The following is a 12963-nucleotide window of genomic DNA, read 5'->3' on the forward strand; positions in this document are numbered from 1 at the left end:
TGCTAATTAGAAAAAAAAAATCAATTCTTAAAATAATGCTGTAGTTTAAATAATATAATAAAAAAAAAAAATTAATAATTAAATTTTTTAATGTAAAAGTAAAAAATTATAATTTTTGTTCTTTATAATTAAATATTAGTAAACTTTAAATTTTTTATTAAATAATTTTAATACAATAAAAATAAAGAATTATAAAAATCTATGAATATTTAAAATTGAATTAAATAAATAATAAAAAGCAAAAAAAAATACAACATAATCTAATATTTAATTTATTAATAAAAAAATAAATAAACAATATATATATATGAAAAAAAGTTCTATTCATAAATAAATTATTTAATTAATAAAAAAAAAAAATATTTACAATTATATAAATTTAATTTAATTTAATGATGATTAAATTTCTTCTATATAAAAAATGATATAAGATATAACTTAAATATTATATGGCAAAAAAAAAATAGTAAAAATATATAATAATAACAAATAATAAAAAAAAGAAATAATAAAAATTAAATATTAATATAATAAAAATTATATTTGATTATATAAAAATAAAAAATAAATTTTAAGTTTAAATTATTAATATATTTATTTAAATATTTATATAAATATTTTAATTAGATATTAAATAATTATATTAATTTATAATTTTATTAATTTAATAATTTATATATTAAAATTTTTAAAAATCTAAGAACTTATAATTTATTAATTTAAAAATAAATATTAATTAATAATTACTTTATTACTTTAATAAATAAGTAAATAATATACTAATAAATTAATATATTTAATAATAAATAAATATTAAAATTAATTATTAATAAAAATAAAAAAATATTTATTTATTTATTTATTTATTTATTTATTTATTTATTTATTTATTTATTTATTTATTTATTTATTTATTTAATCTTTTATCTTTTTTTTTTTTATAAAAATTTATTTTTATTTTTTATTAAATTATTTATTTTAAAAAAAAAAAAAATAACATTAAAATTTAAAAATATATTTATTATTATTTATATTTTATTTCTTTTTATTTGATTTTAAAATATATTTTTTTTTATATATTTATAATAACTAATTTTTTTTTATATATATAATTTTTTTTTAATATTTTTTTTTTTTTTCTTTTTAATAATTTTATTTAAATTAATAAATATTTAAAATTAATATTTCAAAACATATATATACTTATTTATACAAATAATAATTTACATATAATAATTAATATTAATAGTTTTATTTTTTTATATATTTGAATTATAAATAATATATTTTTTTTATACTTTTTATATATTATATATTTAAACATTTCTTTTTATATAAACATATTTATATGATATATGATTTTAAATTTATATATCAAATAGTCAAAATTATTTATTTAAAAAACTAAATAAAATATAAATTATTTTTTTGAATTTAAGAAATTTTTTTTATTATTTTCAATATAATATAATTTGTATTAAATATAAAAAATATAAAAATCAATAATTAAATTAATAAATCTAAAATAGTAATAAATAAAAATAATTATATTTATATATAAAAATAAATAAATAATCATTATGAATATTAACCAAGTAAATAGGCAATTAATTTTAAAGCATCATGTCCTAAGTCAGCTATTGTTTATCCTGCTTAATTATATTATTATATATTCCACTACTTTAAATCTTAACCAAATGTTTAAGTTACATGATTTATATGTGATAATACATAAAATGTAACTTTCTATTTGAGAGCGTTTGGATCAGCGCCTACAAGATTATAAGCAATTTTTATTTTATTTAATTCTTAGTTTCCTTTTAAACAATCACTTACACTTTAAGGAAGAGTTTTCGCAAAACTTTCTAAACTGGTAAATGCAGCATTTAAATGAAGAGCACTAGATGCGTTTTGCAAAAAACCAGGAATAAAAGCTGTTATTTTTGCAGCTGTTTCTGCATCTATACATGAGATAATTGTTTAAGGATCTGTTAATTAATTTTCTTCATATAATCCGTTCAATAATTATTAAAGAATATCTTGATTTAAATCATTTACAATTAGGCTTCGAAGGTTATAAGCAAAAGATGCAGTTATTAGTAAAAATACAATTAACATTTATGTCATTTTTAATTTTTAATTTTTTATATTTAATTTTTATTATATAAAATAATAATTATATAATATATGTTATAATAATTAAAAATAAATAAATAAATAATAAATTTAAATAATTAATAAATATATATTTTTTGATTTAGATAAATTATTCATAATAATTTTATTTTATACATAAATATTATTAAATATTTATTTTTTAATATTTTATTATTAAATTTCTAATATTTAAATTTAATATAAATTTTAAAATTTTTTTACTCATAAAAATAAAAAATATTTATTTTTTTCTTATGTATCTAATTATTTATATTATAATATTTGAATAATCTGCATTAATGTTTTTTTTTATTATTTTTTTAAATAAAAAATTATTATTAAAGATTAATAAAAAATTATTATTAAAGATTAATAAAAAATTAATATTAAATATTAATAAAAAATTATTTTTATTAATTTATTAAATATTTATATAAGAATATAATAAAAAATTAATTCTTTTTATATACATAATTTATTTTATATTTAAAATAAAAGTAAAATATATGAGTCAAATTATATAAAAATATATATATTTTAAATAAAATAGTTTAAAATAATAGATATATATAATTTATAGAAATAAAATTTTCTATAAAACAGTATTTTCTAAAAAATAATTATCATTCTACATTAAAAATTTTAAGAATATAAATATTTATTTTATATTATTAAAATTTATATTATATATAAAAAGGATAATCTAACTTTTTAAATTTTTCTAAAAAAAAATTTAAAGGAAATTAAACAATATAAAATATAAAAAATTGTTCAAAATTATAAATATATAATTAAACTTAAATATTTTAATTTTAATCTTACAATTGTTTTTATATGTATAATAAAAAAAAAATCATAAATTAGCAGGAATTAAAAAAGTACAAATATTTAACTAATCTTCTGCACAAAACATTAAAAGTAGAACATGCTTCAAAACTATAAAAAAATATATTAAAAAATAAAATTTAAAAATTTAATTTACAGTCGGAAGTACATCAACTCTAATATTTTATTTAGCAAATCTATCATAAATACTTTCTTCTAAAAAGAACTTTTCTTTGCCAGTTCCAATAATTATATAATCTAAATAAATATAATTTTTAAAAAAAATAAAAAAATTAAAAATTATATAAAAACAAATTTAAATAATATATAAAATGAATTAATCAAAAAAATATATATATAAAAATTTATATTTATATTAATATATATATGTTTATATATATATATATTAATTTTTTTTTCTTTCAATTAAATATTCAATCAATATATATATAACATAACATTTTATTTTTATCTTTCTTACATTTATTTTGAATTTTTTATAAATATTTTTATATTATATTTATAAATACTTAAACAAAAGTTTATATTTACCTGGTCTTGGTTTTACAAATTCAATAAAATCTAAAGTATGAGCCTTTATATCTGCAGCTGTTTATACATCCCATAAAAATACTTAATTAGGGAATATTAATAAGCTTCCAGGATACCAAACATTATTCACAGAAAAATATCCATTTCCAAGTCCAAAAACTTAATTTATACTTTTTATAATTATATTTATATATTTGAAAATATTTTTTTATAAAATAATCTATTACTGATCTTTTTTTTTAATGAATCTTCATAAAAATTAAATACATCTTTTGTAGGATTTACATTTATTTTAGGATTGTAAAAATCGTCTTGCTTTTGAATTTTAAAATTTTTAATTGGCAATTTGGTTTCTCTATTCTGTAATTTTTCTTTTAATTTTTATTTATCTAATGTTGTTCTTTAAAAATCTTTATTATTATATTATTTTAATATTTCTTCCATTTGTTTTTATCGAGTTTCAGGAGAAAAATCATCCTTTTTTCCTGAGAATTTATTATTTAATACTTTCCTAGTTATACATAAATGATTAATTTATTATATTAATTTTAAAATCATTTTATTTTAATTTATTAAATAAAATGAAAAAAAGATTTATTATCTTATACGTATTATAATTTATAATTATTCTATTTTAATAAATAAAATATATATTTTTTTTTATTTATATAAACTATTTTCTAAATATATTGTTTCTAAAAGTTTTTATATTTATCATTTTTTCATTTAATCATCGATCTTTATTTTTTTTAATTTATTAGTAATAGAATATTGCTTATTATTATAGTTATTAATTTTGAAGTCTTTATTTTGGTTCTTATATTTTTTTTACGTCATTTTTACTTTTTTCATATTTTTACTATATTTACAATAAATCAATACAAAAAACAAATAAAAATAGATTATTGCCATTTTTTTTGATTGAATTTTAAAATAAATTACAAAAAAAAAAAATATGAACGATGAATAATTTTTTTAAATATTAAAAGATAATTCATTTGTTATTATTAAAATTATGAATTAATTTAATAATATAGAAATATATTTTTACATTAGTGTTAATTATAAAATTTTCTATTTATAAATTATTATTAAAAAATATTTATTTATATTAAATTTTAATTAAATAAACATCTTATTTTTGATGATTTATTATCTATTTTTATTCTCGCTCATACTAATTTATAAAAATAAAAACTATTTATAATATTTTTTTATAAACTATAATAATAACAATTTTTATATCTACTTACTCATTAAAGTTTTAAACTAAATATATATAAAAAAATATATTTTCTAATAACAAAAATTTAATAAAATTTTATTTAATACCAAAATTTTTATTTTCTCTTTCGCTTTTATTTTTATTTTACTTTTTATATAGATTTATAAAAAATAACAAATTTTAACGTATTTATTATTTTAAATTTTTTATAATTTTTTTTTAAAAATATAATTTTTTTAAATTAAAAATGAATAAAATAACCAAAACAATTAAATTAATATTAGGTTTGGGTTACTATAAGTCCATATTAATATTAATCTCTTTGTATTTCAACACTTTTTGATTTATTTTGTTCAGCCTATACTTGTAACAGGTTCAAAATATTTTTTAGTAATATTAATTGATCATTCAAGCTTTCTTTTAAAACAATAAAAAAAATTTTATTAATTTTTATTTTATTTTTATATATATGCGCCTTATAGCAATATATCTTTAAATATTTATTATTTAATATAAAATTTAAAAATAATAATATCGTTTTTTTATTTAAGAATTAATATTATTTTATTTTAAAGACTATTATTATTAATACTTGAAGTTTTATATATTTTTTATATATACAATTTATATTATTTATATATATTTTGTTATGAATACTAATGCTAAAAAATAAATTATTTATTATTATTCGAATAATATATCTTTAAACTATTATTATCAATAAGTAGCCCTATTAATCTATTACAAGTATATCAATATTACTTAGGGAATTTAAGTATAAAAAACAATTTTTAGGTCAATTGTTTTTTATTTTTTCAAAAGCTAACACTATAAATTTAATATGTATTTTAATACTTATTGAAATTTTTCTCAAAACTTTTTCTAGATGAAACTTATAAAGCTATTTTTTAAAAAAGTATTAAAATTAATGAGAAATTATGGTATATAATATAAGATGCTTTAATGTATAAAATATAATAACAAAAAATATTAATAAAATATATATATATAAAATAAAAAAAGAAACAAAAATAAAAAGCATAAAAAAATGAGTGAAGAAGATATAAAATTTTTTTCAGATTAAATAGAATATTATGAATAAAATCTTGATATTGATTAATCAAATGATTAGGAAGAAGAAGAAGAAGAAGAAGAGGAAGAGGAGGATGAAGAAGAAGAAGAAGAGGATGAAGAGTAAGACTCTGAAAATTATCCTCCTTCTCCTGATTTAATATAATCATCAAGCACACCTAACAATTAATCCTCATAAAAGCATAACTTAAATGATGATGAGCAATAAAATAGTGTAAAAAAAGATTAAAAGCATTAAAATGAAGAATAATAATCAGAAACATGCTCAGAATATATTGATAATTGTGTAATATTAGAATAATATGATAAAAAATTAGAAAACAAAGAAAAAATAACGCCACCATTTTTAACAAAATATGAAAAAGCAAGAGTTATAGGCACAAGAGCTTTACAAATAGCTTAAAGTTCACCCATTTATGTCGATACTGAGGATAGTAATTTTTTTATATTTTTAAATATTGATTTTTATACATAGAAGAATATGATCCAATTGTTATTGCAGAAAAAGAATTTGCTTTAAAAAAATTCCATTTATAATTAGAAGATATTTACCTAATAAATAATATGAAGATTGGCCTTTAAATTAATTGTAATATAAAGAATGATGTATATTTTAGAAAATAATACTTTATTTATAATATACGTATTTTGATTTATAATTTATTTTTTATTTTTCAAATTAATATTATTATTTTTATTAATTAAAATATTTTGTAATATATTAATCTTATATATTATTATATTTATTTTAAAATCATTTTCAGTACGTTTTAATTAGTATTTTTAAATTTACATTTTGATAATTAAATAATTTAAATATAAATAATTATATATATGTTATGAATAAGCTAGATATTGTTTCAGTAGTTTTGATATCTTATTTAATTTTAATAAAGAAAATTAAATATTACTATTATTTAATAAATTCATTTTTTATTTTCATAATAAATTCATTATTTTTTTAAAGTAAATTAAAAAATTGAATTTTTAAAATTTAATAGAATGATAAAATAATATATTTAGAATAATATAAAAATATTTTTTTTATATAGCAAATAATAAAATTAATACTATATATTATAAAAAAAAAATCGATATATTAATTTATTTAAAAAAAATAAGCGCTTTAAATTAAAAAAAATGTAATAAAACAGTGTTTCAATTCAATTAATATCAAATGATTAAATAATTATAAAGGGATAATTTAATATATTTACAGAAGAACGAAAATAAATAATAAAAGTTAAAAAAATTAACAAAAATAAAAGTTTAATATATTTTTAAAAAAATAGAACTAAGGAGGATATTTTGATTATACATAAAAAGCTTGGATTTTATGTACTAGAAAATATGATTTAGTATTATAATAAGTAATAAAAAAAAAAACTAAACTAAACTAAATAAACTTAATAAAAAAAAGCTTTAGAAAACATCACTAGACATTTAATAAATACCATAATTTGTATATAAATGTATCCAACCAATAGGTGAATATTTAAGGTTTTAATCTTCAGCATAAAACAAACATCAAAACTCTTAAGAAGTATTAATAAGATATCCTCCATCAATCCAAAAAAAAAAATTAGAGGATATTTTACCACCCGAAACAATACAAAATTTATACGATTTTTAAAAATAAGGAATAGAATTTGGTTTATAAAATAACTGTAGAATTTTAATAGGAGATGAAATGGGGGTAGGAAAAACAATTTAAGCCATTTGTTTAGCAAATTGCTATAAAGAAAGTTGGCCTTTATTAATTTTATGTCCGTCTTCATTGAAATATAATTGGAGAGATGAGTTATTGAAATGGAGTTAAGATTTATAAATTAATGATATATAGATTTTTAAAAAGAAGCCTTTTAAATTCTATTTAACAACTAAAGTATTTATCACCTCATATGATTTAGCCCCAAAAATAATTCAAGGCATGAGTCCAAAAGTACAAATAATAATAGCAGATGAAGTCCATTATTTGAAGAATCCTCAAGCAAAAAGAACTCAAAGTTTACATCCTTTTATGTAACAAAAAAAGCACATTATATTGCTAAGTGGAACTCCTGCGTTTGCAAAGCCAAAAGAATTGTTTATTCCAATGTCGATTTTAAGGCCGGATTTGTTTAGGTCTTTTAAATTTTTCGGGTTGAGATATTGTGACCCTAAACCTTCTAAATATGCACAAGGATTAGATTATGATGGATGTTCAAATGATAAAGAATTAAATTTTATTTTGAAAAAACACTTAATGATTAGGAGGTTAAAAAGTGAAGTTCTTAGTTAATTACCATAAAAAAGAAGGAAAAAAATTATGGTTAATGTAGATATGAAAATTCATGCTTAAATTTAGGAAATTTTAGGAAATACCAAAGATAATGATTAGAAAATTTATAAATAATTATTTGAATAATAGGAAACTAATAATGATAATAACTCCTCGATTATTCAAAATAATGCTATTAATTTATGCTATAAATTATCTGGACTGGCTAAATTAGAAGAACTTAAAAATTATATTTAAGATTTATTAGAAAATGATATTAAATTAATTATCTTTGCTCACCATAAAGAAGTGCTTTTATCAATTGAAGAATTTGTTAATAAAAAATTAGAAATCTAATCTATTCGAATTGATGGAAGTGTACAAGACGAAGAGAGACATAAAAAGGTTGCACTTTTTTAATAAAATAAAGACACTAGAGTTGCTATTTTATCTATTACAGCTGCTTCTACAGGACTTACTTTAACTGCTTCTTCTAATGTTGTATTTGCAGAAGTAAAAATATAAAAAAATAAAAAAATATTGAAAATAAAAATTATAAGATGCATTGGACACCTGCTTTATTATAATAAGCAGAAGATAGAGCTCATAGAATTGGACAAAGTAATAGTGTTTTATGTCACTATATTTTAGGAGAAGGAACTTTGGATGAACATTTGTATAAATAACTGGAATCAAAAACTCAAATAGTAGGAAGCATTATTGATGGAGAAAGTAAATAATTCAAAATGGATTAATTTGAAGTTAAAAAATAAGAAAAATAAAGCCTAACAAAAAATTAATTCTAAAAAATACTTTAAGATTATAAATTTGATGATTCAGATGATGATGAAATATATGATATTTAAATTTAAAATTAAGAATAAAAATCAACATAATAAACTCCAAATGCTAAAGATAATTATAGAAATTAAGCTTAATCAAATTTAGACAGCTTTCTTTAAAAAAAATAATCTAAATAATGAAAATTACATATTTAATTTAGATATTAAGCATTCGTTTGAGTTTGTTTATTTTTTCTCATATTCTTAATTTTTATTTTATTTACTATCTTGATACGCAATATTATTTCTATTTATATTATAAATTAAAATTATATTTTTTATTTGAAATACAAAAATTTTATAGAATTTTGAAATTTTAAAATATTAAAATAATAAAAAAATATAATATTAAAAAGAAAATTATTATTTTTACAATTTTTTTTTTTTTTAAAATAAAACATTATTTTCTACTTCTTATATATTTTGATTGTAAAAAAAATTTAATATATTATCTAAAAAAAGAATTTGAAAAAAAAAAAAAAAAAAATATTAAAAGATATATATTTATATATGCATTATTTATCAAGATAAACCGAAAGCATACTAGAGGATTGTGCATAAGATATTCCAATAGAGACATTAGAAAAGTTAATGTAAAAGCCAGAATTGTTATTAGCAGATATAAGAAATTAAAACAGTTAATTAATATATTTTTTTTAATAAAACAGCACAATAGTAATACCTTATTTAATAAAATTAATAACATTTCCGAGCAAATGTATTAGCAATTAAGATTTAAGTTTAAGACTATCTTAATTAGCTGCTTAAATATTTGAATTAAAACCTTATTTTATAACTGATTTGTTAGTTGGAAATAAGAACTTTTTAAATTAATTATTTGATTTTGTTATTTAAAATGAAACAATAGATATTTTAGCAGGTTATTGGCAAATTCCTGTAACTAATTTATTATTAACAAAGCCTTTAGAATTATTAGAATTTTTATTTACTAATGAAGAAATTTTTGATAAGTTATTAGATAAAATATATAATTAATCAATTTGTAATAAAAAAAATTAAAAAAAAAAAATATATATATATAAAAAAAAAGTTGAAATAACATATTAAATATTTGAATTTGAGTACAATAGATTAACTGTATCCAATTAAGAACACATACAAAAGTATTCGGATATAAAAACAAGGAAAATATAATAATTTATATAAAAACTTTCAGAAAACTCTTTTGGAGAAAACGTTTATAATTTTTCAATTTTAATATGTAATGTAATTTAAAAATACTTCTGTATTTTGGATGGAAAAGAAATGATGGAGTGCATTTGTTGCGAAAATTCAATAAAGATTTTCTTTAAATAAATTAAAAATGACAAAAACAAAGAAGCTCAAAAAGGCTGTTTAAAAATTATTTAAAGTATTTCCTTATATTATATGCAAAACGCAAATAACTTTGTTAAAGGATATAGTGAAGAAGAAGATTATTATCAAATAATGCTTTCATAATATGAAAATATGCCTTTTGTGAAATAATTGATTGAAAATATGAATTCTTTAAAAGAATTTTTATAATAAGAAGATATAAATTTAGGAATTTGTAGGCTTTTCATTGTAGAAATAATAAATGTTGTTGTTAGAATTCAGTTTCCAATAGTTTAAAAAGTTTGTATGAAAAGTGGTATTATTGAAACCGTAATTAAACTGTTTTTTAAATTTGAATGGAATAATATTTTGCACAATATAGTTTAAGGGATGCTTGTTTTTATGCTGGAGAATTATAAAGATAAAAATTTAGGAGTTTATAGTTAATATTTATTGGAAGAAGTAGGTTTAGCGAATTTAATTATGGAAAATCTAGGAAATTGCTATTTTTATTTTGGAGAAAATAAAAAGGATAAAAAAAGAACTTCTAAAGGATTTTTAGGATATGTTATTGTTTTAGCAGATTTAATTGATATTTATTTCGAATATTGTAAATTTTATATTGATAAATAAAAATGGAAAAGATTTTATGAAGAAAAGATTGATTTTTTTAAAGAAATTTCTTGCTAAAATTTAGGAAATTTTAATGATTTTTTGGATGGAAAAAATATAGAAGGAAAAACTAAAGAAGATGACTAAATGGCTCTTTATAATGAATATTTGAGATTATAAATTGCAGATAAAATAAAATAAAGAAATAGTTTTTAAAAATAGATATAACTTTAATAATATTACTTTGAAAAGAAATTATAAACAAAAGTTTAAAATATAGACTTTGAAAGTATTTAGAATTTTATTTTAGAAAATAATAAATCGGAATAAAAGGGAAAAAATTAAGATAATTAAAATTAATATTTTATTTAAGATGATATAAGTTTAAAAAATCAAAATTAAATACTGGATATCATTGAAGATAATTAATTGGCAAATTTTGAAGTTAAAAAAGACGAAAATTAATAAGAAATTGGAAAATTAAATATTTAAAAAAATGAAGAAGAAAATTATTAAAAACTTTAAGAAGAAAATAGTTTAAAAGAAAACGTTTAAGGAAAAATATAGGAAAAATTTTAAGAATAAAATTAGGAAATAAAGTACAATAGTATTTAAGAAAATAAATAAATTAATATTTAAGAAAATAAATAATCAAATAATTAAGAAAATAATAATGAAAATAAATAAGAAAGCAGTAAAGAAAATAATAAAAAAAGTAATTAATATTATGATAAAGAGAATAATAAAAAAAATGATAAAGAAAATAATAAATATATTATTTAAAACGATTAGAATAAAGAAAAAAATATATAAGTGACTATTTATAATAAGTAAGATATTTAAGAAAATGAATAAATTATATTTAAAACAACATAAAATACTGAAAATAAATATGATTTCAATTGTAAAGAAAAAAATTAAATTTCAAATATTTTAGAATCATAAATATTCAATGAAGAATAAAAAAATAATTAAAATAAAATAAAAACTAATGTTGAAAATAAGAATATCTTAAAATAAGAATATATAGATATATAAGAGAGTAAACAATACTAAAAAATTATTAAGTAAAATACAAATAATAATAAAAAAAAAATATTTTAAAAAAAAAATATTCAAAAAAAATTAAATAGTAATGATATTAATAAAAAACTAAAATAAAATAAAGAAAAATAATTAAAAGATTATGAATAAATAAAATAATAATAAGAATAATAATAATAATAATAAAAATAATAATAATAATAATAACAATAATAAGAATAACAATAATAAGAATAAGAATAATAAGAATAAGAATAGCAATAATAATAATAACAATAATAAGAATAAGAATAATAAGAATAAGAATAAGAATAAAAATAAAAATAAGAATAAGAATAAGAATAATAATAAGAATAAAAATAAGAATAAGAATAAGAATAAGAATAAAAATAAGAATAAGAATAAGAATAGCAATAATAATAAGAATAACATTAATAAGAATAATAAGAATAAGAATAAGAATAAGAATAGCAATAATAATAATAACAATAATAAGAATAAGAATAATAAGAATAAGAATAAGAATAAGAATAAGAATAAGAATAAGAATAAGAATAAGAATAACATTAATAAGAATAATAAGAATAAGAATAAGAATAAAAATAAAAATAAGAATAAGAATAAGAATAATAATAAGAATAAGAATAAGAATAAGAATAAGAATAAGAATAAGAATAAGAATAAGAATAAGAATAAGAATAAGAATAAGAATAACAATAACAATAATAATAATAATAATAAGAATTATAATAATACTAATAATAATAATAAGAATAATAATAATAATAATAATAATAATAATAATAATAATAATAATAATAATAATAATAATAAAAATAATAATAATAAGAATAAGAATAATAAGAATAAGAATAATAAGAATAAGAATAACAATAACAATAACAATAATAATAATAATAAGAATAAGAATAAGAATAAGAATAAGAATAGCAATAATAATAAGAATAACATTAATAAGAATAAGAATAATAAGAATAAGAATAAGAATAGCAATAATAATAATAACAATAATAAGA

The 12963-nt window shown here is 15.1% G+C and overlaps 2 protein-coding genes across 2 annotated transcripts, besides 28 other annotated features; one reads left to right on the forward strand and one right to left on the reverse strand. All coding sequences in view use genetic code 6, as the record gives it.

The window, feature by feature from the left end:
• The first annotated feature begins 470 nt into the window (after positions 1-470).
• Positions 471-515: a microsatellite.
• Positions 516-576: 61 nt separating this feature from the next.
• Positions 577-626: a microsatellite.
• Positions 586-620: a microsatellite.
• Positions 627-633: 7 nt separating the features above from the next.
• Positions 634-678: a microsatellite.
• A 106-nt stretch (positions 679-784) lies between these two features.
• Positions 785-848: a microsatellite.
• Positions 845-918: a microsatellite.
• Positions 847-980: a microsatellite.
• Positions 981-1090: 110 nt separating this feature from the next.
• Positions 1091-1126: a microsatellite.
• A 999-nt stretch (positions 1127-2125) lies between these two features.
• Positions 2126-2160: a microsatellite.
• A 6-nt stretch (positions 2161-2166) lies between these two features.
• Positions 2167-2244: a microsatellite.
• Positions 2211-2243: a microsatellite.
• Positions 2245-2297: 53 nt separating the features above from the next.
• Positions 2298-2354: a microsatellite.
• Positions 2298-2367: a microsatellite.
• Positions 2368-2480: 113 nt separating this feature from the next.
• Positions 2481-2566: a microsatellite.
• Positions 2485-2564: a microsatellite.
• A 521-nt stretch (positions 2567-3087) lies between the features above and the next one.
• IMG5_095250 (hypothetical protein) lies at positions 3088-5065 on the reverse strand (the record flags this gene model as incomplete). Its single annotated transcript, XM_004035567.1, has 5 exons — positions 3088-3093; positions 3140-3240; positions 3535-3704; positions 4784-4803; positions 5021-5065. 5 exons carry the CDS (start codon positions 5063-5065, stop codon positions 3088-3090), a joined length of 342 nt encoding a protein of 113 aa, XP_004035615.1.
• Positions 3267-3315: a microsatellite.
• Positions 5066-5726: 661 nt separating the features above from the next.
• Positions 5727-5775: a microsatellite.
• A 32-nt stretch (positions 5776-5807) lies between these two features.
• On the forward strand, positions 5808-9259 carry IMG5_095260 (zinc ran-binding domain protein 3; the record flags this gene model as incomplete). The annotated part of the gene is made up of 4 exons (XM_004035568.1): positions 5808-6285; positions 6327-6457; positions 8262-8624; positions 8672-9259. 4 exons carry the CDS (start codon positions 5808-5810, stop codon positions 9092-9094), a joined length of 1395 nt encoding a protein of 464 aa, XP_004035616.1. The 3' UTR covers positions 9095-9259.
• Positions 5892-5944: a microsatellite.
• Positions 5892-5953: a microsatellite.
• A 2105-nt stretch (positions 9260-11364) lies between the features above and the next one.
• Positions 11365-11425: a microsatellite.
• Positions 11398-11438: a microsatellite.
• A 52-nt stretch (positions 11439-11490) lies between these two features.
• Positions 11491-11553: a microsatellite.
• Positions 11494-11573: a microsatellite.
• Positions 11494-11605: a microsatellite.
• Positions 11536-11653: a microsatellite.
• Positions 11654-11967: 314 nt separating this feature from the next.
• Positions 11968-12007: a microsatellite.
• Positions 11971-12008: a microsatellite.
• Positions 12009-12075: 67 nt separating this feature from the next.
• Positions 12076-12963: part of a microsatellite that runs on past the window's edge.

This window comes from Ichthyophthirius multifiliis (assembly GCF_000220395.1).
Source record: "Ichthyophthirius multifiliis unplaced genomic scaffold scaff_1120509250776, whole genome shotgun sequence".
NCBI lineage: Eukaryota > Ciliophora > Oligohymenophorea > Hymenostomatida > Ichthyophthirius > Ichthyophthirius multifiliis.